The sequence below is a fragment of the Mesitornis unicolor genome, unplaced genomic scaffold, assembly GCF_000695765.1.
Source record: "Mesitornis unicolor isolate BGI_N332 unplaced genomic scaffold, ASM69576v1 scaffold11479, whole genome shotgun sequence".
NCBI lineage: Eukaryota > Metazoa > Chordata > Aves > Mesitornithiformes > Mesitornithidae > Mesitornis > Mesitornis unicolor.
The window spans coordinates 1-25,428 of record NW_010206574.1 but is presented as its reverse complement, the minus strand read 5'-3'; the positions used below and the strand labels follow the sequence as shown (position 1 = coordinate 25,428).

The 25,428-nt window shown below is 52.9% G+C and overlaps 1 protein-coding gene across 1 annotated transcript in view; it reads right to left on the bottom strand.

Annotated features, from left to right (window-relative positions):
- Window positions 1–25,113, bottom strand: part of LOC104546426 (polycomb protein SCMH1-like) — a gene marked incomplete at its 3' end in the record, with an annotated part of 41,234 nt that extends 16,121 nt beyond the window's left edge. The window contains exons 1-5 of the mRNA XM_010191816.1: window positions 25,050–25,113; window positions 18,093–18,163; window positions 17,307–17,541; window positions 13,489–13,577; window positions 12,334–12,577 (exon numbers count right to left, since the gene is read on the bottom strand). Coding sequence (XP_010190118.1) covers window positions 12,334–12,577; window positions 13,489–13,577; window positions 17,307–17,505 — 532 coding nt within the window. The remainder of the gene's footprint in view (window positions 1–12,333; window positions 12,578–13,488; window positions 13,578–17,306; window positions 17,542–18,092; window positions 18,164–25,049) is intronic.
- Between the last annotated feature and the right edge of the window lie 315 nt (window positions 25,114–25,428).

The following is a 25,428-nucleotide window of genomic DNA, read 5'->3' as shown; positions in this document are numbered from 1 at the left end:
CCAAGAGGAACCTGACCTCCCTGGGCAGTGTCAATGCAGCTTCTGTAACAGAAATCCAGCCTTGTGAACCTGGAAGGGCCCGGATCAGTCAGCAACCACGTGGACAGACGTGACACAGCCTCCCTGCCTGTCCAAAGCCTCTGAGACCTTCACGAAAGGTTTTTATAGAAAATAGAGTCATGGGATAGGAGGGAAGGTTTCTATAGGGATAGATCAAGGGTTGGGAGAGGTAGGGGCAAACAAGTCGTTCCTGCAGAGGAAAGAGGTCGATGTGGAGTGCACAGGGGGATCTGCACTGCTGAACATACTCGTGTTTTCTAAGGATTCCCACTTCCCAGGGCAGACAGGACGGTGGCAGCCCATGGGCAGCTCCAGAGAGGAGCCAGCAGGCTGTGTTTCAGGGCAAGAAAGCACCAGGGGAGCATCACGGCAACAAATGTAAAGTGTGGAGAAAACCGTTCCTACCTGCGGATGGAAAGGGCTGGGCCCTGAGCTGCCCGGGGCTCCTTCAGGAGGGAGAGCGTGGGCTGCACCGCTCAGTGCACAAGAACCTCAGCTCAGAGCACAGCCGCGGCCAGAAAGACTTGGGAAAGACTCCACTTTGCAAAAATGAGAGATCAGGACATTGGATACCATGGTAGAAACCAACTGAACAGAAATCCACATTGCACTGGTTAAAAATCCAGCAAACAGCCCCAAACCTGCAGCCGATCCCGGGACTGACCCCAGCCTACCCTGCACCAGCCCTATTGAGAAAACCCCTGGATCAAATTGAGCATTTTTAAGAGCTCCTTCACACTGCTTCTGCTCTTTTGCTTAGCATACAATGGAAAATATATCTGAATATTCATAAGCAGTTTCCAGCATCATTTCAGAGATTCTTATGATTACTTTGCAGATGCTTTTTAGAGTACAAACACAGGGGTGCAGACACTCCTCAGTGCAGGGGGAGAGCTGTGAGACCTGGCACGACAAGCGCTATGGACGTGCACCACAATGCACTTATTCATCCAAACGCCCTGCGGGTCAGCACAGGCCCCGTTCTGCTGATGGCAAAATAAACAGAGATAAGTGACCGGTTCATGACCAGAGACAAAGACAGGGGCAGCACCGTGAAGAGCAAGGATGCCCAAAGCCTTGTCCTCAGCAAAAGTAATTTTCAGTTTAGTGCTGAGCACACAGATTTACTGAGGCCCAAAACCCAGGCTTTAAATTCTCCTTCCTACGGGAAAGAAATTAACTGCGTTACCACTGGGTAGCATTATGAAATGAACGGGTAAACTGAGTTACGTGTCTTTTTTATAAAATTCTGCAAAGGCTCACATTTGGATAAGTAAAACTGGCATTATGCCTGAATCCACTGGAGCAGCCAAGCGAGTGTCTCTCCAAATAGCAGCTCCTAAGTCCCTCAGAGAATCACAGAATCACAGAGTGGTTTGGGTTAGAAGGGACCTCAAACCCCCCCAGTCCAACCCCCATGGGCAGGGCCCCCTCCACCAGCCCAGCCTGCTCCAAGCCCCGTCCAACCTGGCCTTGGGCACTGCCAGGGAGGGGGCACCCACAGCTTCTCTAGGCAACCTGGGCCAGGGCCTCACCACCTCCCATGGAAGGATTTCTTCCCAATATCCAGTCTAAATCTGCCCTCTTCCAGTTTAAAACCATTCCCCTTCATTCTGTGACTACCTGCCCTTGTCCCTCCCCAGCTTTCCTGTAGCCCCTTCAGGTCCTGGAAGGTGCTCTAAGGTCCCCCTGGAGCCTTCTCTTCTCCAGGCTGAACAACCCCAACTCTCTCAGCTGTCCCCATAGCAGAGCTGCTCCAGCCCCTGAACATCTTCATGGCCTCCTCTGGACCCGCTCCAACAGCTCCATGGCTTCTTGTGTTGGGGTCTCCAGCACTGGACACAGCACTGCAGGTGGGGTCTGACCAGAGCAGAGCAAAGGGGCAGAATCCCCTCCCTGGCCCTGCTGGCCACACTGCTGGGGATGCAGCCCCTCATCTCTCAGCACTTTTGCTGTGGAACATCTGCACAACAGCCATGAACACCTCACGCTGCCAATGATACAGCTGGAGCCTGGAAAAACAGCCCCAATTTTCCCTGCCATCCCCTTCCAGCTCCCGGAGGGCAAAGCAAAGCAGTGGAGAGACCACGCTGGGAACGGCTCTGGTGCAGCATTTACACTGCAGAGAAAAACAGCAGTTTTGGACAGCAGGGCTGGCTGGAGGGAGGTAGCATGTGGATCTGGATTGCACAGGAAGCCCTCAACAGAATTACAGCCCACAGTGCAAGTTATTTATTCTATACAGAGGATCCACATCACCCTTAGAGAAATACTTGCCTGCAGGAGCCTGTGTCCAGCAATCTTTGCAGCCCGTGTTTACAATGCTGGTGGCCTTGGCTTGTACTCTTTGTGCTGGTGCTGGCTTTTATTTCTCCAGTGCTCAGACAGCTTTAATCCAGGTCTGGTTCTGCAAGGGCAGATGCTCCTTTGCAGGCACAGCCCATCCAGAGCACAGCCCCTTCTCGCCCACGATGGACAACAAGGAGCTGCCATGAGCCTATCGGGGCTTATGGTTCATAAGCAGAGGACAAGCAAATGCCAAGTTTGCCTACAATCAAGCTCTTCAACCCAAATCAGCAGTTTTCCTTCTGTTCCCAGCCCACTACCTCTTATTCCAAATAAACTGGCTGCAACACAACCTGGCTTCTCGCTTGCCATGATCCCCCTATTAGTCTCATCTTTTAATTTCTTCTTCTTGATCTGATTAAAGCTGAGATCGTCTCCTGCACGGCAGTGCCCATGGTGAGCACTCCACCAGCAGCCACAAGAGCTCAGCTGCTCAGGGGATGGCAGATGAGCAGAACTGGCACCTCTGGTCCTGGCACAGACACTGACAACACAAATAAACCCATTTCTACTCCTCAGGAAAACCACTGCACTGCATCTCTGCCAGGCTTATTGCTCCAAGAGGTCACCAGTAGAGCACGTACCCACAGAGGGCTGCCAAAAGCACCAGGGATGACTGACACACAGCAGTGCTCAAGAAAATCCAAGAGCCATGGTCTAGAAAGGAGGGTGTAGAGAGGTGGATGTTGGCTTCTTCTTCCCAGGAAGAAGCAATGGGATGAGAGGAAATGGCCTCAAGTTGTGCCAGGGGAGGGTCAGATTGGATATGGGAAATTTCTTCACTGCAAGAGTGGTCAAGCACTGGCAGGAGCTGCCCAGGGCAGTGGTGGAGTCCCCATCCCTGGAGGGGTTCAAGAAGCTCCTGGATGTGGCTCTTGGAGACATGGTTTAGTGAGCATGGTGGGGTTGGGTTGATGGCTGGACTGGATGAGCTTAGACGTCTCTTCCAACCTTAATGATGGTGATTTTGTCTGAGGAAGCGACCAACCTGGGTACAGCAGCTTGTGCAAGCACACCCAAGCCAACCCAAATCACACCTGTGGCAGGACAGGGGTCACTCATTTCCTCACAGATCCACAGCCCGCGGGGGTTTGCAGCACCACGGCCATGTTATTTATACCCAGTTCGCTCAAGGATATAATTCAGTTCAAGCGTGTGGCACGAGAGCCCACCACAGGCAATGCACTGACTGCTCACGTCTTCTGCCCTGGGAGGTCACTGCCAGCGGGTTTCCAAAGCCCCACGTTGGGAACAGCTGTGTGCTCTCGCCATGTTCAGGCTATTCAGGACTGTTCCTGGGGTTTCTGCTGGTTCTGATCTTCTCTGAAGCTCCTTTTTTTAGCTTTGGTTTCCTGGTTAAACATTAGCAGAACACCTTCAACACACCAGTGCGCAAAGAACAAGGAGACTGCCGGGTGGGTGCGGTTTATTCCACCTTTTGTTCTTTTTTAAAGCTGTTCAGAAGTTATAAAAATCCCAGAGATCAGAGGAGAACCGTGACAAGCTGCCAAAGGTCCAATCTTTGTAACAAGTGGGGCTGTATATTCAGTGTGAAGTTCCTAGATTCAGTAAAAACTCACACCATGGCGATATGTATTTGTTCACCAAAGCCAGGGTCAGAGCCGGACTCAACAGCATTTCCTTCCCATTTCCCAAAAACAGGGTGGAAATAAAACAACGAAGAAACAATCCAGTAGGTCATAAGAAGACGATGTAATGTCCTTGCTCCCATGGAGCCACTGTGAAGAATCCCCCCAAAAATGGGTCCATTTCTCCCACATGCTGCTCCCATCACAACAACCCCATTAACCGCGTGCAGCCTTTGCAGACCTTTGCGTGATCAATGATACTGGTTCCTCCGGCACTTGCTCGCGTCAGAAGCAGCGTCCCCACAAGGGACCGAGCTCCTGTCACCAGCATCTGGTACATGTGTGTTGGTGACAAGCAGAAATGTGGCATGGAGCCTCAAATCCGTCCCATCTAGAGGAACTATCCTAAACACTTGGTACAGAGAAGCTCCTCAGTACCAAGTGTTTAAAACAGTTCCTCTAGATGGGAACCTGCGCTCTTCCTGTGGCTCTCCTAAAGATACACAGACAGTTACCTTGGGCATGCTTCAAGCTTATTTAACTTCCAGACCTGCAGCAGAGGATGGGTTGGCAGACACCAGCGCTGCTTGTGACCAGCAGCTCAGGGCATCCTGAGACACCTGTAGAGCTCCAGAAATAAAAGCCCTGGATCGCTGCTTTTCCTTGAGTGTGTCCAACTCCATCCGGGCCTTCAGCCCACACAGGCGCAGCCCTGCACCAGCAGCAGAAGCGTTGATTCTGGTTGACCTTGCAGAAACGGAGCAGCGACCCCAGCGCTACCACCCAAAGAGAGGAAGGTTTCAACAGCGATGCTCGTAGAGATGTCCTGCCAAGACTTGGTAATGCCCTGAGATCTTGAAACCTGGTTTTGGGCCAGGAAGCAGGATGGAAAAGGGAAGCAAACATCCTCAATACAAGCCAGCGACTCTGGGTTATGAAGTATTTTAGAATAAAACCCATGAGGAAAAGTCAAGTTGGGAGGTGGTGTTAAGGACAGGCTGGGGGCAGTGGAAACTCTGCCCTCCCAGGTCAGCTCCTCTTCTGAAGGCTCTTGCCAGCCCCAGGACATCACAGCGTAACACCAGGGCTGTGACACCAGATCCACTGCTCCCGCTGAGCCCCCGATTTGCTGTTTGTTGCACCACGGGCACCCTCAGCACCCTGAGCTGAGGGGAGCAGCGTTCCCTCCTGCAGTGCTGGGCTGCTCCTGCTCAAGACCCCAGATCCCAGGAGTTCCCAAAACCACCGCGTACTCCAGGACACACATCCGAGGCAAGCCAGGATTACTGCTGTGTGCCCTGGCTCTGTGTGCAACCAGTTCAAGGGTTTTTTTCTTGAGATCTTCCCATCGTGGTCCCAAAGGCAGCGACACCCAGGAACCACAGCTGCACACGTATCACCCTCATGGATAAACGACTAAACTTCTTCATGTAACCTTCTCCCAACATTGGTACATCAGCTCTACCCATGTGGTCCCAAATCCAGCCACTCCAACACAAAGAAATGTCACCCAGTTTGATGCAGGAGCTGCAAATCCCAGCTCATTTCTGAAGTGACAGTAATTCAGATTTTTCCATCTCCTCTAAGCAGCAAAGCCCAGGAGCTCACCTGAGTGTTACCCTGCCAGCTACTACTGATGAGACACCGCCACACACTGCCACATTCTCACGCCAAAGGAGGAAGAGAAACCCAGCAACATCAAAAATAAAAGTCATAAAATGCACATTACCTTCACTCGTGGGCACAGAATCTACCATCTGATCACCATCTTCATTTGAGGACAGCAAGCAGTCAACCAATAAATGACACGGCAGCAACAGCAGCAAGAGATGGAGAACTTCATGAACTTTCTACCCAGCATTTTGTGGCTCTCTACTACCCCTGGAGCTGTGGCTCCTGGTGCAGCACCCACACAGGAGCAGGCCAGGCTCCAACCTCTCAGCACCACGGGCTGCATAACGCAACGGCCCAGGAGCAGCTGTGAGCTCCACCTCAACGTATCCCCATGGTAACTATCTAAAACTTCACTTTTGCTTGCTTTGCAGGCAGAGGCAAAGGCTCTGCAGGCAGCCAAGCCCAGGCAGTCGAGGCAAGGCCTGTGGTTGAACCGCGCTGAGCACCAGGGTCTCAGCACTTTGGCCGCAGGTCCCCGTCACCCTTGGCACGGCGGACTGGGGACGTGCTCTCCCTTAGCTCTGCTCAGGGCCTCTCCGCCAGCTGGGCTGGTGCCAAGACAGCCGCTCCACTCCTCCAAATTCCAGCGCTGGAGCCGCTCCCAGCGCTGCCCGCCCAGCCTTAACGCTTTCAGGGCTGCAGCAGCCAGCACGGCGTCACCGCTCGCTGGTATGGAGGATGCAAAAGGGTGGAAAAGGGTGCAGTGAACCCACCAGCGCTATCCAGAGGAACCCAGCAGCAGCCCAAACGGAGGAATGGCGCAAGGACCTTCTGAGTTACACAGGAGTCACAGAATCATTACAGTTGGAAGAGACCTCTCAGATCACCAAGTCCAACCATCAACCCAACCCCACCATGCCCACTAAACCATGTGCCCAGGTGCCACATTGACACGTTTTTTGAACCTCTCCGGGGATGGAGACTCCACCACTGCCCTGGGCAGCCCCTTCCAGTGCTTGACCACTCTTTCAGTAAAGAATTTTCCCCTCATATCCAATCTAACTCTCCCCTGGCACAACTTGAGGCCGTTTCCTCTCGTCCTGTCACTGATTACATGGGAGAAGAGACCAACACCCTCCCTCACTACCTCCTCCTCTCAGGAGCTGCAGAGGGGATGAGGTCTCCCCTCACCTCCTCTTCTCCAGTTGAACCCCCAGCTCCCTCAGCCGCTCCTCACAGGCCAGACGTGACCACTGTACCTGTGCTGTGCGAAGGCTGTGTATCCCAGCGCTCTGGTTTTTAAGGGTGCGGTTATTTCCCTGCCTGCCAGCACCAATGGACTAAACATGAGTGAGCACTGACAGGGCCGCCAGCACAGTGAAAGGAGTGTGTGCATGTGTGTGTGGGCAGGGGAGGTCCTTGTACAGGTAGAGATTAAATCTGGATTTCTCAGGACCTGGAGATGCTTTTCCAGAGGCCAAGGAAGACTCTGCTGGCCACAGCATCTTCCAGCAGCTGGGATCCTGCCAGAGCCACCAGCGCTCAGCTGTGAGCAGGGCTCCTGGGGAGTACGTTTTTTAGGCAAATCACAGCTGATGTTCCTGATACTGTAGCACAAACCCCAGAAAAAATGCATTAATTCCTTTGAAATGTAAAGCTAATGTTTAAATAAGAGTTGTACATGCTTTGTTGTATAAAGACCCAGATCTTGCAGAAAATCTCCAAGATTCCAGTGCCCACAATCAGCACGAAGAGGCAGAAAGCCCTGATCCTGTCTGCTCAGTCCCTTTTCCCAGCCCATGTCCCTTCACCTGCTGTGGACAGACCCTGCGGTGCATCCCCTCCTCAGGCCCAGGGCTCAGAGCTGGAAGCTGCCTCGCAGTGGGATCTGACAAGACCTGGGTTGGTTTCTCACAGCTCTCCATCCCACAAACCACTTCAGAACAGAAAATAACTTCTCATGGATCCAAAGTGTGTTTCCCTGACTACAAAAACCTGAACTTCCCTCCAGTCTGCGATGCGCTGTGAAACCCATCCCTACAAGCCCCTGCTTTGGCTGAGGGGGCACTTCCCTCACCCCATGTCCCTGCTGCAGGCAGGTGGCCCCGGAAACTGCAATCATTAACTCCTATCTCCTTCTTCTTTCTTCCCGGTGGTTTTGATCACAGTCCCTATTTCCCTCTTCAATCTGTCTGGCCCTGAACCTTAGCAGCGGCACCTCCATTCGTGTGTGCGCCTCTCGCTCTCCATCTCCCCAGACATGATTTAAAGTAACTAAAGCAGCAATTCTCCTTCTTTTGGTCGATCCATATATTGATTTTCTGTACTGTGGATAATGGAGAGGGACCCTCCAAAGCAGCTTTCTGAGTCCGCTCCACTCCTGGCAGTAACCGGAGCGCAGGATTGCTGCTCTCGGGCTGAAGAGCCACGAACGCCTGAGCTGCCCCCATACTCCCAAGGAGCTTGGAAAAAGTAAAATGCAAGCAAAAAGCTTTTCAAAAGCACTGAGCTGGTTTTGGCTGGGCTAGAGCTAACGTTCTTTAATAACGGCTCACATAGTGCTGTGTTTTGGATTTGTGACCAGAACAGTTGATAACACACTTTTTTTTGCTGAACCGGGCTTGTACAGGGCCAAGATCTTTGTTTGCCACCAGCGAGCAGCTGGGGGTGCACAGGGAGTTAAGAGGGGGCACAGCTGACCCCAGTGACCAAAGGGATGTCCCGTCCCATATGACACCGTGCTCAGCAAGCAAAGCTGGGGAAAGCAGGAGGAAGTGGGGGGCTGTTGGAGTGATGGCGTTTGTGTCCCCCAAGCCCCTGTTTCTGGGGGTGGCTGCACACCTCCCTGCCATGGGAAGCAGTGAGTGATGCCTGGCTTTGCTGTGCACACCAGCTTCTGCTTTACTCATCCTGTCTGTATCTCAACCCTCCTGTTTTGTCCCTTTACCCTTCCGATCCTCTCCCCATCCTGCAGGGGAGTAAGCAAGCAGTGGGGGTCTCAGCTGCCCACCAGGGTAACCCACCCCAGCCGACCTTTCACATTTGGCTCCTTCAACCTCTGCTTTCCTCCCAGTTTCCACCTCTACCCAGCACTGTTACGGTGCACACACTCAAACACTGCTTATGCACATCCCAACCTACACCCGCGCCCTTAATTCTACACCTTGAGGCTCTCAGCTTGGGAAATCTCAGCTGCCTCCTTCACCACATCCACTCCAATGCTGGCTGAGTCACGACATGAGTCATGACAGGACTTGGATGGAAAAGGTAATTCCTCCCCTCCTCAACACAGGGTCTCCAGTTGAAAACACCCATGTTGTCAGTGGTGTGCACTCAGTGTATTTTGGCCTTGCTTTTGTGTGCTGCGATATCTAAAGATGGGGAAACACCCTTCTCCTGTTTCGTCCTAATTCTGAAACTCTGACCTCACCACGCAACAGGAAAGTCCAAGGCCTTTGCAGTAAGTTTGGGTTCAATTCTCCACACAACCTTAATTCTGCTGTTTTCTGTATATTTGCTGCCATAGATTAATATTTCCTGATCAGTATTTTTCTAGGCTGACTGCTTGACTCGGTAAGAACAGATGTGCAAACTGTTCTTCTAGAACAGGCAAAACCAGCTGATTTCTACAACTCTGAAGTGAACCCACAAGTCAAGAGCTCCTCCTGTGCAAGGTGACTGCAGAGACAACCACAAACAGTCTGACTTGGAGCAGAGCTCAAAGCTGTCCCCTAGCACTTACTTCTATAGAAGTCCACCTCGCTGTATATCCCTAAGACATCAGGATATGTGTCTAAAGGTAAAAGAGCACGCGTGTAAGAGGCATGAAAAGACACAGGATGCTGTACTCTGCAGTGGGAATTCCTGCCCCACAGACAGCCCCAGGAGTGCCCTGCTGGGCTGGGTGTGAGGTTAGGGGAAGCTGCACCCCCACAGAGATCCCCTACTTTCGGACAGCCCCGGGGCCCTGCCCTCCCTGACTGCTGCTGGGCAGGCGTGGGGAGACTGAGGATGCACAGGATGAGCTCTGCCACACTTCACCTTACTCTGCAAGCCCAGCAGAGCCGACCCCCAGCCCCAGCCCACGGAGCAGAGAGGATCAGCATCGACCACACATGTAGGCACCCCCAGAGCTACCCTTCCCCTGTGGCGTGCGGTTATTTGACCCCCCAGCTGCACGCTGTGCTGCATTGAGCTCAGGAGACGCCACAGCACAGACAGCACACCCTGACAGCAATGCAGTCACCGACCTGGCACACAGAGCTGATCCTCCTCAGCGTCTGACCTCCCCTTCCTCCCTTTGCACACGTGAGCCCTCCTGAAAGCTCCCCTCGGCTGGCCAGGCCCCAGTGCCAGCAGCACCCTCCCCATCACCCCAGCTAAGCAAACACTGGTGCGAGTGGGAGGCGCCAGGGACGCAGAGGGGATGTGTCTGGGAGAAGCCCTGCACTCCTCCACCTCTGCTGGCAACGGCAGCAGGGGCAGATTAGAGCTGAATTAAGTTACCAGCGTTAAATAAACATGCCTGGCCTCTTTGAAGTTCTGCTTCCCTTGAACATGAGCTCATTTCATGAGGCCTCTTTTTGCTGAGCCCCAGGAAGCCACCAGTCTCCATGGAGTTAACTCTTCAGAGGACGTCTCGGACATCTCACGCTGTCGGTGCCCAGGGCAAGGCGGTCAGTGTGGGGTGAGAGCAGAGCTGGGTATGACCACGGCGAGCACCGACCCCCTGCGCATCTCCCCAGGGCCTCCCTGATTTAAGGAGAATTCCCACCAGGAAAGGGAACATCCCTGACTCTGCTATGTGGTCCTGTAGGCCAGCACACACGGAAGCGTTGTTGGAGCTGAAGGCAAGAGGGATCCCCCTGCGGTGAAGCATCCTCCAACCCTGCCAAGAGCAGCACTCGCAGGTCCTGGGAGGACTGAGCTCAACCCCAGAGTGGGGCTGAGGAGGAAAGGAGCAAGGGAGGAATTTAATTACAGAGAGGAAGTTTCCCAGTGCTCCCTTCTGGTTTAATTCCACACAGTGGAAACGAGAAAGGCTGGGGCAGGAAAGGGAGGGGGTATCCACAGAGAGGAAAGTAAAATACCACAAAGACAAGGCTGATCCTGACCCACGGCATTTTTGCATGGCTCAGGCAACCTCTGCCAGTCCCTGCTCTTGTCCCGTCCTTGAAAAGCACAGCAAAGAGAGCAGAAATCTGGCTGAGAGCAAGGGCAGGCTCTGCCTGGGAGTGGGGAGGTGTCACTTGGGGTTCACTATTGGGCACTATAAGCAGGAACTGCAGAGTCGCTGTCGACGGAGCCAACGCGAGAGGGAGAGCCCCTCACTGCTGCTGCCAAGGGGCAAGCAAATGCTTCTCGAGACGGCTCCATGACACCATGGTGTCACCCGTGGTTCTGGATGCTCTGCTTGCTCAGTTCCAGCCTCTGGCACAAGGAGGCTGCAGAGAAACAGCGCTGCCTGGGTCAGCCCAAGGCCCCCACTTCTGGGAAGGCGGCTTCCACCTTGTCCCCGAAACCTCCCACTTTTACTGCCAGGAAAGCTCCCAGCCACCACAGACGTCTGAACCCACTCGTGCAGTACCTGAGAAGCACCTCGGAGACTCTGGGCAGGAGCCCCCGACCGCAAGGCACCGCGCGGGAGGTCCCCAGCAGCAATGTGGAGCCTGCAGAGCGGCGGCGGGCAGGACGCAAACGACCAGCAGGAAGGGAGGGAGCAGCCGGGAAATTCAAGTGCAGAAATCCAAGATAAACAGCGAGAGGCCATGGAGTTCCCAGCCACAACAGAAATGGTCTCCAGTGAGGGGAGCCGCAGCTGCACACAGGCCATGAGTGACAGCCTCAGGCAATGCCCCCCCCTACTCCCCCAACAGCAGCTTGGGGGGACAGGGCTGGCTCCCATCGAGGGGTGGCAGGAAAGCCCCGGCCTGACCTGAGCACAGGCTGAGCTGGGGGTTTCAGGAGGAACGGTCTCATCAGAGAAATGCCTCTCCTAAGGAATCCTTCAGCCCTGCTGGAGGCTGCTCTGCTGCTTCTCATTGCACTGACAGGCGAGCGCTGCAAATGCCAGATGGACATGGGGACAACAGCAGCTCCCGTTGTCCTAAACACAACGGCAATGCTAGAGACACCTCAGACACTATCAACAGCCAACACCCGGGCCTTGGCAAGGCAGTAAATGCACCGACACCGTCCCTAACCAACAACCATGGCTCCAGGAACAAGGCAAGTTCAGCCTGACTCAGATCTGCTTTTCCACGTGCACGGTAGAGATCACAGCATGAGGCAGAGCAAGGTAACTGTCAGACGTACAAATGGGCGCAGTCCTGCAACTTAACAGTTCCCATTCTTCACTTCTTATACCCACAAATGACTCAGTCTCCCCTGAAAACACCCCCAGCAATGTGTGTTCCAGAGACGCAGGAAAGGCTCCAAGGAAATGCATAGAGAGGAGCAGACCTCAGCAATGGGTGCAGCACCACCATCCCTCCAGAGAGCCATCGTCCTGCCCACCTTTACAGACGGCTGCTCCTTAGCACCTTGGTGCCATGCTGCCACACAGCAAACAGGCATCAGCATCTGTACCTTCACCATGCGTGAAGCAGCACAGAAAAGCCAGCCAGGGCACCCAGATGTCCTTGCTGCCAGTCTCTGCCTGCTTTGGTGCTCTTGGAGAGCTGAGTGGAGGAGGAAGATTGTTAAGCAACAACGTGGACCTTACCTTTTGTTCCAGGGGGCTGCAGATTATCTCCAGTCAGCGAGCACCAGCCTACGGGAAAGATGTCCCGGGAATCATATCGGCACCAGTAATCGAAGGCACCTCTCCAGCCATCAAATGTTATGAGGACCTCAGAACCTCTCACCTCCCCAATGGTGGCCGGGCAGATGAAGTGAGGGTTCTTCCTGTCCACTGCCTCCAGCTTCATACCTGTCTTGAAGAAGTTTTGGGATGGAGATGGTGGTTCCTACAAGGAGAAGTTGAAAATGTGCTCAAAGACGATACGGCAGTGCCTTCCCAGAGCAGGGCTGTCCCCTCCACCAGCAAACTCACCTCCATGAGCAGACGAAGAAGGGAGCAGTGGGCTGGATCTGAACCCCAGTGAGCTGTGCACACGCTGGCCTAGCTATGCAACAGCCAAGTCCCCTGCTGACTGCTCTGCCACCACCCGAATCAATCCAAACCCACGGTGCTATGTTAACACCACACCCTGTGACAAGGCTGTCATTGAACACCGGCAGAAAATGCAGCTCCAAAGAAAGGAGCCTCTGTAGGATCCTCTCACATTGCTGCCCCGGGGCAGGAAAACCTGAGACGTGACAGTCCCTCTCCGTCATTCCTCCCCACCTTCAGCTTTGCCAGACATGCGAGAGATCCGCATCCATCCTTAGCTGGGGCTTGCTCTTCGTCTTTTATACTTGAGACACACTAAACCACACCAAGCATCCCACAGCACAGCACAGCCTCTGTGCTGGCTTCTGGCTCTCCGACTTCACTAAGGGTGTGAGAACACAAACTACGAACCCGTACTTGCAGTGCTGCCTCTCAGCAATATCTGCACTCCCTCTGGGCTCTGGTAAATCCAAAGGTTTCAGAGAAATGCTGGCCTTCCCATATCGTGTTCCTGACTTTGAGGAGCACGGGTGAAAACCAAGCGCATCTCTCAAGCCCCAGCCACCTTCCTAGCAGAGCTCTGTCTGCATCCCAGCGCTGCTGCGACACAGCTGTGAGGCACTGGTGTGTCCTAGAGCAAAGCTGGGCAGTGTCCACCTCCTCGGGGACCTGCAGCCCTCACATGCAATGCCAGCCGTGCTTTTGGTGCTCTGCAGTAAAGGGGCCACGCCAGAAGGATGCCTTCAAAACAGCGCAGTAAAATACCTTGTGAAAAATCCGGACAGGAGCCATCTCTGCTCCATTCAGAGTCTTCAGAAGGAACATGGGCCAGGAGGAGGCGTTCAGCCGGAAGCCTGCAGAGGAGGAAGCAGAGATGGAGACGTTGAGGCTGTGGGGACACTGGATCGGGCAGCACAAGTCTGCTGTGATGCACACATCTGCAGTGGGCACACACCGAGATCCCACAGCACCCTCCTCCTCCTCACGGTGCAAAGTCACAGCTGACCTTTTCCAGCTACTCAGAACGCAAAACATTATGCTGTTGAAAAGAAACATCTGGCAATGGATGTTTGACTGCAATATTGGCTTATCACAACACGAGTCTGTACACGGACCATGCAGGCAGAGCGCTCTGCAGCACTCATGCTCGCAGCTTCAGCAATGCTGCTGCAGGGGAGATGTGAATCAGCGTGTGAGCACTCAGGATGTGAAACCTCTTCCTCAATGGGGAGTCTCAGCTCCTGGGTGGCTTCCTCCACCTTTTGGAGTGAGCTCAGGCAAGCTAAAATGGAGAAATAAAGAGGCTGGGACTTGGCTGGGAAACACATTTAACCATTACAGGAAAGGATGGCAGGTTTTGGCTCGACACCTTCTGTGAAAAAAAGTAGAGAAATAACAGGAGGAGGCTTATGGGAAGAAAAAAGCAAATTCACATGCCCTGAGTCTATGGCACCGAGTATGGCTGCACAGCCAGATATCACAAAACACCATCTTTGCTAAACATGCACCTTCCTGTATGGCAATTTCTGCTGCTCAGCTGAACGTGGTGTTGTGAAGGGAACCCTGTGCCGTGGTTTAACCTCAGCCAACAACGAAGCCCCACGCAGCAGCTTGGCCCCTCCCTTCTTTCAGTGGGAAAGAGGAGAGAATCAGAGCAGTAAAAGTGAGAAAACTCGTGGGGTGAGGTACAGACAGGTCAATGGGGAAAGCAAAAGCCGTGTGTGCAAGCAAGGCAAATCAAAGGAATCATTCACTGCTTCGATGGCAGGGAGGGTGCAGCCACCCCCAGCACGCAGGGCTCCATCGCGTGTAACGGGGACTTGGGGACACAAACGCCATCACTTCAACATCCCCTCCCTTCTCCTTGTTTCCCCCAGCTCTATATGCTGAGCATGGTATCATATGGGATGGGTCATCCCTTTGGTCACTGGGGTCAGCTGTGCCCCTCCCAGCTCCTTGTGCACCCCAGGCTGCTCGCAGGTGGGGTGAGAAGCAGAAAAGGCCTTGACATCGTGCAGGCACTGCTCAGCAGTAACAGAAACATCCCTGTGCTATCAACACTGCTTCCAGCACAAATCCCAAACGCAGCCCCATACCAGCTACTGTGAAGAAAATTAACTTTACCCCAGCCAAAACCAGCCCAACTCTGGTACTGGACCTACACAGAGAGCATCCCAAGATGACGAACATGGCAAAGTTCTGCCAGGGCTGAAATGTCAGAACACAGCCAGCTCAGCACAGGCCACCCTGCAGCTTTGTCAGAGCAGCTCTGGACACCAAACAAGCTACCACAAACTGCAGGGGACGGAGAGCTAAGCTAAGAGGGGCAAAGATATCCTTTCAGGTGAATTATCTCTGTAAAGAAGGGGAGTGGCAGCAGATCAGTGCACATGGAAAATACCACAGCGAGCACAGAAAATCCTTGCTGCATTTCCTGGGCCCTTGCACTCTACAGGCAGAAAGGACAACCACAGATCCTTACTGCAGCCTTCCAGTGCCTGCAGGGACTACAGAAAAGCTGGGGAGGGACTTTTTACGATGCCAGGTAGTGACAGAACAAGGGGGAAAGGTTTTAAACTGGAAGACGGCAGATTTAGACTGTACATTGGGAAGAAATCCTTCCCTGTGAGGTGGTGAGGCCCTGGCCCAGGTTGCCCAGAGAAGCTGTGGGTGCCCCCTCCCTGGCAGTGCCCAGGGCCAGGTTGGATGTGGCTTGGAGCAGCCTGGGCTGGTGGAGGTGTCCCTGTCCATGGGGGTTGGACTGGGAGGGCTTTGATGTCCCTTCCCACCCAAATCATGCTGTGATTCTGCGATTCTATGACCCAGCTGTTTGTTACCTACATGCAAGAGAACTGTGCCTGTGTGGCCCAAGGTCAAGCGATGCAGATCAGAGCTGGGCACACAGCCTTTCTCCACAGCACCAACCTTCTGTGGCACAGCCAAAGCCCAGCTTTGCTCTGCAGCGGGACACGGCATTGCCATCTGCTGACAACGCCAGACATGGCACAGGGGAACCCATCGCTGCAGCCAGGACGGGCACCCCAGAGCTGGGACAGACACCTGGGGACCAAGGTTGCAAAGAGATGTCTGCAGACGGACAGCACCACGCGTGCAGGTAACATAAAACCCAGCAGTGTTAGTGTTAACAGCTGCAGCAGGGTTTGTCTGTAGCAATTATGAAGGGAAAGGGTAAAATTAGACCTGCGTACACACAGCTTCGTGTGGTGTGGTGTGGTGTGGTGTGATGTGATGTGCCAAAACATGCATCGGCTGCTGCTTGTTCATTCTTCAGAAAGGCCAGACCCAGGTGTCCCATTGCAATTTGGACTGGACTTCTCCCACAGCTCACAATAAAAGAAAAAGGAATAAAATATTCCTAGCTCAAAGTATCCTAAAGGTTTCTTGCATCACTACAGATCAGCCTGATATCATGTGGGGATGTGCTAATTCAGAGAGAGATTTATGAAGACACTTCAAAAATAATGGGCAGCAGAATGCAAAAGCAGGTTAATCTTGCTGCTTCATCAGGAAAGAACCAGCAAATCAGCTCATCATCGGGTCAGTGTCAGAAAAACCCGACCAGAGATGTGTGTTTAGCTGACGACAAGACTGGAGAAAGTGCTGGACTGTCCAGGTTATTTATAAAGCTGTAGCCAAGCAAAGTTAAATAAAGAGATGAAATATCACAAGCATCCCTTCACATGAGACAGGTCCTAAATCACTGGGAGTCTTCTCAGCCATTGTGTATCCCCATCAATGGTCTCCAGATAACCTGCTACTGCCCCAAAGACACCTGGCCATTAATACACTCAGACAGCACGAATGAAAATTTAAATGCTTTTGAAATCCCACTGTCAGGATTAGTAACGATACAGGAGATGACTTGGCCCTAATGGCTCTCTTGGTTATTCCCTGCATCAAGATTTACAGATCCCCAGCAAAGCACCTCCACCCGAACACCGATGGCCCGCCAGCCGTGTCACGTCAAGCACTGCTTTGAGGTGGCAGCGCTTGTGAGCAGCACCAGAAGCCTAAAACAAAGGGCAAGGACCACAGCTCAGGTCATTGCCAGGGCTCTGGGCCAGCACTGCCTGCGCGTGTGGTGAATTCCAGAACAAAAGAACCCGGATTCGTCCTGTCCCTAAACAGACCTTGGGGTGCCCCTCGACTGGATGTGTCACCTCTGGGAAACAGAATGGCTCTGCCATTCTTTCACATCCACGGGTGGAAAATGTGTTTTTCCCTCGAGGTACACAGAGGGAATTGCAGAAGGCGTACGAGCACTTTTAGCATGTGCTAATCCCGAGCTTGAGCTGTTAGAACTGCAAGCAGCTCACCTAGGTGCATAGAGCTCTTTCATCTATGCTCTAAAGCATCTCCCTATCCATGCCACAATGTCCATGTGGAAATACAGAGCTGGTGAGGGATGCATCTGTTTAACAGCCCAAGCTAACAGGGCTGGTCTGCATCACCGCACTAGGGGCAGTCCATAGGTCTCTGTCCCAAGCACAGGAATATCAAAACCCCAGGTTTTTCCCCACAGACGGTGTCAGTGCTCGCTGGGCAGTTGAAGTTCAGCTCACCCAGTGGAGGCTGCAGCATCCCTCCGTTCTTCTCACAGTTTCCTATGGGCTGGATTTCAGCTGAGTCCACCAGCCGCCAGAAATCATTCTTGTTATCGCTGCCATCGAGGCGCAGGCGGAGGCGTGCGCCCGTCAGACCCACCACGGTGGCGATGCAAGTGGAGGTGGTGTTCCTGGGGTCCTGGGCTTCTAGTTTCATGTTGATCTTGAATTCATTTGCAGGTGGAGTGTATGACTGCGAAGAAACAGACAGGGACCCAGTTAGAGACAGCATTTCCAAGCCATGCACCACCTCAGTTGCAAAGCTTAAGTCCCAACACCATCAAAACTGATCCCACCAAGACTGAGAGCATCCTCCAAGCACAGCATGGGAGCAGACACTACAGATTAGTGAGCCTGGCAGGTCTGTGACCCAGACCATCACCTTCTGGTACTGCATCACCTGGAGAACCAGAGCTACCCTCTCCTCTTAGCCCTCTTCTGCACGGGATCCACCAAAACCTGGATCACAGCCCATTCCCAACATTTTCTCCAAAACCCAGCGCTCAGCAGAGAGAAGAAACATCCTCATGTTCCCATTCATGCACATCTGAGAGTTTTCTGCACTACTCTAATATTTGCAGTGCCTGAACCTATCTTTGCTACAGCAAACTTACATTTCTGTTAAGTCTCTGATAACCTTAAGCATCTTCCTTGCCAAAAAAGGAACCTACTCCAGGCACTGAACTCCTGGGTCACCAACACACCCCTGTCCTTGGCCTTCCACATTCTCATTCACTCTCTTACCTGCTTGAAGCAATGGGCAGGAGCTGGGACGGCACAAGTCTCTTTCAGGTATTTCTCCCAGGTGAAGTGACCTGAGAAAAGGATTCAAATAGGAACTGATGAACAAAAAACCTCAGAAAAAGAGCAGGCTGGAGTGCTAACGCTGGCAGTTCTCCACTTCTCACACAGGAGGTGCTCACAGGCAACGTGTCTGCATCAAGATTCTCCGATGTGGAAGATTTACAACCGCGGCTGACGGGGAGAACAAAGCGTGGTGCTGCTTATGGCATCGCACTGCCTCTGCACTGCAAAAGTGAGGAAGACAACCTACAACTTCATACCAAACACCCAGCGCAGATGGGAACCCACGGCATCTTCCCAACAACTGCCCCTTAAAAACCATTCGTTAGCCACATTGCTTGGTCTGGGGATTGAGAACGGTCGCTGAGGGCTAAAAGCAGCCCAAATCGAGCAGAAACGCCACACGGTGCCGATGTTACGTTCTCCTGGTGCAGCATTCACGCAGCAGCTCGGAGCAGGTATCACCCATCCCAGCACTCAGTGGCCAGGTCAGTAATGAATTTCCTGAAGCAGACACAGCATCCACAGCTGGGGTTGGGTGGATGCAGGGATGCTCCAAACCGGAATTTACTGAACAGAGCGGCTCAAACCCAACCCCAAGCCCCTTCCACAGAGAGCTGCTGCTGGGGGAAGTGCTCTTTATCCTGGCCCGCACCTTTCCCATGCAGAGCAGAAAGGGTAAAGGCAATTTTCTACCCAGGGAAACGTGTTATTAAATGAGGAATTAAAAGCTCCCGTGATCTGAGCAAATCATGACTTCTGTCATTTAAACGGAGCAGCTGGGAAAGGATCCTTCCAGCATGACATTAGCTTGCATTCACCCAACGGCTCCCAGGAGGCCGCTGGCTCCAAGTCATTTCAAGAGCACCGGTGGCAGCACGATGAAAGAGTCGCTACCGCTTCCCCACGTCAAGTTTTGCATCAGCCTGTTTTCAAAACACAAGCTACATGAAGGGCCCTTTCAGCTACTGCAGCGCACACCACACCTCTCCACATTCAGGCATTAAGGTCAGCACGCGTCACTTTAGCTCTGCCGCACGTGCACAGAGAAGCCTTAAGGGGTCGATAATCTCCCAATTTCCACTAAATAACAGAAACGCTGCTTTCTTGCCACCTCCCATGCAGATCACAAGCACGCTGTTAAATATAGTGGAAAAAATACCATTTTCTTGCCACACTGGCTGAATGTATTTCTGTTTACAGACTCCCCACTCCTCAGAGTATGCATTTCCGTCCATTGGGATGTATTTTCTTTTCAGCCAACAGTCTCACACCAGGGTGAATGAAGAAATTCAGTGATTCCCTGCAATGGTGCTCTCACAAAAAACAAATCCTTTTGCTTTAATTGGAGATACGATTTAATGCTCAGTTACATCAATGAAACTCTCTGTACGAATAATGTGTAACAAACGCCCTGCCAAAGCAAAGCCAGGACCTCCTGGCATGGCAATGCATCCCCCCCTTAGCTCTGGTTGCTGCTCTGGGCTCAGCTCAGCCTGGAGGGGTCCCCCTGGCCATAGGGCGCCCGTAGTGGCAGCGACGGGTACAAGCCTCAGCCCCAGGGCCTGAGGAAGCATCTTGGAAAGGATCAGCTGCACTTGACAGTTTTATTTTCAAACAGAAACCTCCCCTCAGCTGGTTTCAATCCCCTGCTATTAAAAGCAGTGGTGGTTTGAATCCTGCCACTTTTCCCTCACCCCGCACTGAGCGAGGCCGTTCCCTGCAGTTGCGGCTGACGCTGCAGGAGCAATAGATGTCAGAGACAACTGCGTGCCCCTAATAACAGTGTTTGGATGTGGAACTTACTTGAGATTAATTCAAGCACCATGTGAAGACACGCACACAACACCGGAACTGCAGCTACTCGCGATCCTGGTGACTTCTTTCGCAAAGAAAAGAAGGAGCAGCAGAAAAACTTCTCTAAACTCTACGAGAAGACAGAATTAAGCCTGCCTCCCTTCTCTGTTCGCTATTGGCCACTTCTTTATTTGAAGATGGCACAAGCGCCATGAAGGACTGCACTTTTTCCAGATTACTCTCAAACCAGCACACAACCTGCACACCGAAGTTGGAGGCTGCCACCGCTGCCTTAGCGCGAGAGGAAACCCCGCACAGGAATGGCTTTAAATGAGTTCAGCAGTAGCAGTTAGCTCACGATACGATGTTTTTCAAGCAGGAATTTTGAAGTATGCCTAAATTTAGCCAAGTACAATCAGCTTCAACCTAAAAAAGGGAGTGCCTAGGGTGAGTCAGTCAGTGCCACGCATGATGACTGTCCCTGCTAAGGAAAAAAGGAGGGGAATTGCTGTAGGTGATTCACTTCTGAGGGGAACAGAGGGCCCAATATGACGACCAGACCCATCCCATGGCGACGTCCGCTGCCTCCCCGGGGCCCGGGTTAACAGAAAATTCTGTGGGCTGCTGCAGCCGTGTGAGTATTACGGGTTATACAGGTTGGTAGCGATGAGGTTGTGGAGAGAAGCCCAAAAAGGACTTGAGGGCACTGGGCGAGTGGTTGAAGGATCGGGGGCACAGTGTTTTCCTCAATCCCTTCAGTGGCAGGGAAGATACTGATGGGAACAGGAGAACTCTCAGATCAACACATGGCTCAGAGGATGATGCCATCGGTGCAATTTTGGGGTCTTTTGATCATGGGGAGCTTTACACGGCACCAGGCCTGCTGGAGACAGCTTTCTCAAGTGGGAAAAGGATCCTTGCACATGAGTTGGCCAGGTGCATCAATAAGGCTTTAAACTGGGTTTGAAGGGGAAGGGGATAAAACCAGGCTCACTCTGATGAGACTAGAGGTGGCATGGCAATGCTAGGGGGGAAATCAAATACTCACAGAATCACAAAATCACAGCATGGTTTGGGTGGGAAGGGACCTCAGACCCCCCCAGTCCAACCCCCATGGGCAGGGACACCTCCACCAGTCCAGGCTGCTCCAAGCCCCGTCCAACCTGGCCTTGGGCACTGCCAGGGAGGGGGCACCCACAGCTTCTCTGGGAAACCTGGGCCAGGGCCTCACCACCTCACATAGAAGGATTTCTTCCCAATATCCAGTCTAAATCTCCCCCTTTCCAGTTTAAAACCACTTCCCCTCATCCTATCACTCCATGCCCTTGTAAAAAGTCCCTCCCCAGCTTTCCTGTAGCCCCTTCAGGAACTGGAAGGTGCTCTAAGATCTCCCTGGAGCCTTCTTTTCTCCAGGCTGAACAACCCCAACTCTCTCAGCTGTCCCCATAGCAGAGCTGCTCCAGCCCCTGAGCATCTCCATGGTCTCCTCTGGACCCGCTCCAACAGCTCCGTGACCTTTTTGTGTTGGGAACTCCAGCACTGGACACAGCACTGCAGGTGGGGTCTGACCAGAGCAGAGCAGAGGGGCAGAATCCCCTCCCTGGCCCTGAAGACTCTGAATGGAGCAGAGATGGCTCCTGTCCGGATTTTTCACAAGATGGGCCAACCAGGCGAGGTGCTGGAGTTGCTCTTTATGTGAGAAAGCAACTAGAATGTATTAAGCTCTGCCCAGGGGCAGATGAGGAGCGAGTTGAGAGCTTGCAGGTGAGAATAATATGGGAGCCACTGCTGTGGGTGTCTATTACAGGCAACCTGACCAGGATGAGGACACTGACAAGGCCTACAGATGGCTGAAAGCAGCCTCACAACCACAGGCCCTGGTACTCGTGGAGGATTTCAATGACCCTGACATTTGCTGGGAAGGTCCCAGAGCCAGGCACACAGTGTCCAAGAGGGTCCTGCAGTGCCCTGATGATGACTCCTTGATGCAGGTGGTGGAGGAGCCAACAAGGAGAGGACTTTGCACTGACACACAACTGACACACGACTGACACACTGACTGGGTCAGGATGTCCTTGGCTGTAGTGACCATGGGATGGTGCAGTTCAGGATCACGGCAGTACTCACAGAGCAACAAGCAGGATTACAACCCTGGACTTCAGAAGGGCTCACTTTGGCCTCGTCAAGGAACTGCCTGGAGAAATCCCATGGGATAGGGCACTGGAAGGTAGGGGGGCCAAGAGAGCTGGTTAATATTCAAGCGTCATTTCCTCCAAGCTGAAGATTGGAGCTTGATGAGGATTTCTTGATGAGGATTTCTCCAGTTGCCAGTGAATCACTCTGCCTCAAGAAAAGACAGCACCTGAGCCGGTGCCGAAGCGTGCCTGGTGGGATAGGCAGGAGCGTCCCAGAGCCAACTGCAGGGACTGAAATCTTCTCCCCTCAAAAAAGCAAAGGGGAACGCTTGCTCCACTGCTGCTGCTGGCTGCCAGTGCAGTATGCAAACTGTCCTGCCAGCCCCCAGATCCCTCTGTTTTGTCTGGTCTCTGCTTCTCTTCCGTGCCCCTCCACCACGCTGCAGAACCCATCATATTCCCACAGCCTGAAGGATCACGGTTTGAACGGACCATGTTCCTCCGTACAACACCCATCAGATCTTCTTTACAGCAAGAAATGGGAGAAGGACGCTTAATGAGAAACACCACGTTTTGGTAATTACATCTGGGAGCTAAACAAAAGCTAAGGACTGTAAACCTAGACGACTGCCAGTAACTCGGCTGTGAAAATGCCTGCTCAGGGTGACTGTCTATCACTGCTGCTTGCCTTTGGAAAGCTCCTTACCACGCGGCTGTGCCAAAGGGAGGTATTACTTGCAGGCAGAGTGTCAGATTTGGGCTCTGATGTCTTAACCTTCACCAGTATTTACTACAAACAAAACACTCCACACAGCCGAGGGGTCAAACTGCAGTAGTTGTGAACAACACAAATCTGCACCCTCCTGTTTAGATTCTCATCGTGTTGCATTTAACGTTGATCTTTTGCCCAGAATTTAAATGAAGATGGAGTTTCTGTTTATATCTTTAACTGAAGCCTGCTTTGGGCTCCATTAGCATTTCAGCTCCCAAGGGGTCATCAATCCTACTGAAATGCTACATGTGCGTTTCAGGTCACATCTGTGAAGGAGAACGTGCCCTACCCAGATCAAGGCATCCCATTAAAGTCTGCAGCCCATATGCGTGTCTGTTAATGAGCATCAAGGCAGCACATGAAAGCAGCACAGCTTGAGCCAACTCGCTATGAAAATGAGCAGAGCATCCAAGGCGGTGGTGGCCTTCCCCGACGTCTGGACGCAGCCTCCCAAGGGTCAGCGCTCGCACTGCGACGGCAGAGCCTGTCTGACCCGTTACAGTCTCCAGCCACTCTGCTCGGTCATCAGTCTGGCTGCACACTCTCTATTGGTAACAGCTACAACCAATAACACGACCCCACTTACCCGCGGTCTTCCTCAGAAGAAGCACGAGAATGTGCGAGCCAAAACTAATAGGTATCAAACACCAGGACGCTGCTGTCTGCTCTGCTGCTTCTCAGAGACCTCCCAGTTTGGTATCAGCTTTGAGCTGATCTTTTCAGGCTGGATAGAGGGTGCTCTGTGCCAGAACGCCGCTGGTTTCACCCTCCTTGCTGTGTACCCGAGCTCGGGCAGTGATGAGCTGCTCAGCATCCTGCAGATTCCCAATCCCTGCTGTCACACCATGCACTCGCCAAGCAGACACACGCACATCAGCACAGCTGCAGTGCTTCCTCCGCAGGCCAGTGAGCCTTGGGATGTAGTGAGGTGCAGAGGCTGGTGTGCTGGGTTACCACGAGCACTGATGGGAAAGCACATCTCTGAATTTCCCAGAAAGCTCTGTTTCAGGTCCTCTGGCATCTGCGAACAGTGCAGCACGTGGAGCCGAGGGGAGACTGCAGTGGAGCCCCCAACACCCAAAGGCAGACTGCACCCAGGCCATGAGCTGTGACGTGCCCCATGTCACATGGAGCTCAGCATGGGGTGACACGGGACCCAGGACTCGATCAGATCTGGGTCCTCCTCCCCTTGGAGAAGGTCCTTCCCCAGCTGTGACCCACAGCACCTCAGGACAAGGGCAGACAAGGACAGACAAGATGCATCAAGTAAGGGCTGACGGTGGCCACAGCCCAACGTGTCCGAGAGCCACCCTGGATCTCACCTCAGAGCCCAGGATAACACAGCCCAAGGCACAGCACCCACCTCAACTCTCCCAGAAAAACAGCAGAGCCTTTCACGAAGGCAAACTCATTTCTTGTTAGAAATGGCTAAACTTGGGCAATCAGGTTTAGTTTCTTGTCACTCTGTACTTGGAGGGAAGTATGGACATCACCCGCTTAATAGAACATAAAGACAACACCTCCTTATACTCTGTAAGGAAAATAACAGGCCCTAAAATCTTTTACTGAATCATACAAGCCTTACATAAAATTCCTAATACTGGAAGTTGCATGTGTATTCCCCAAGAGAGAGCAGGAGCTGTCAGTTTTATGAACCCAGCTTGCAGACGCCGTGCACAGCCTGTGCAGGGGACACCTCATCTCTGAAGGGAGCAAGAGGTGACCAATCCTGCACCGCCACCACCAGCTCTGTGCTCCGCTGAGCCAGCAGCATCGTCTCTGCTGGGGAAGGGCCCAATTCCCTTGGAAGAGGGAGCACGGGTCACACCAGGTCCCTCCTACAGCACAGATGTGTGGGGCAGCCGCACGCTGCTGTGAGCGTGGAAGAGCTTGTGGAGGAGTAGGAGGCTCCTTTGCTCAGAACACACATGAAAACATGGGCAGTCACCGCTCAGCGCTCGTGGCTGGGCAGTGAGAAACAGATCTGCTCCGCCCTGCCTGGTTCAGCTGCGTGCTCACCCTGGTGTCTTCTCAGCCATTTCAGACTGTGGTCAGAACTGAACACATGAGGAGAGTTCGAGAACAGTTTTAATCTGTGAGCATACCTGGCTTCCTACATCCAAGCAGCTCAAAAAGCTTATAGGGGAAAAAAACCCTAAATGGGAGGAGGAAGGGAGGAAGGAGCTCTCTTACCTTGGTACTGGGAGGGAGACTCTGACGGGCGGCCGTACTTGTGCTTTTTACCATCTTTCCAGTCTATGGCTGAAACAAGAAACAAAGCCTTGTGTCAGTGCAGGATGCCAGCTAACGCACTCATCAACATTATCTGCTCATGTCACCTGCTTTATGGGTACCTCAGAGGAGAGGAGTGCTCTCCCTGTCCTGTCACGGCCCCAGGTCACACGGATGATTTCTCTAAACCTATGGGGTGTGCTCCCTCCCTCCACACAGCTCAGAAGAATTCCTGACACGAGGTGTCTGCACTTGCATCTCAGCCTCTGCCTGGTCCTCACCAAGCAGCGTTCTCCCACAAGACTATTGATAATGTCAAAAGCAGCAACTGATAGAGCTA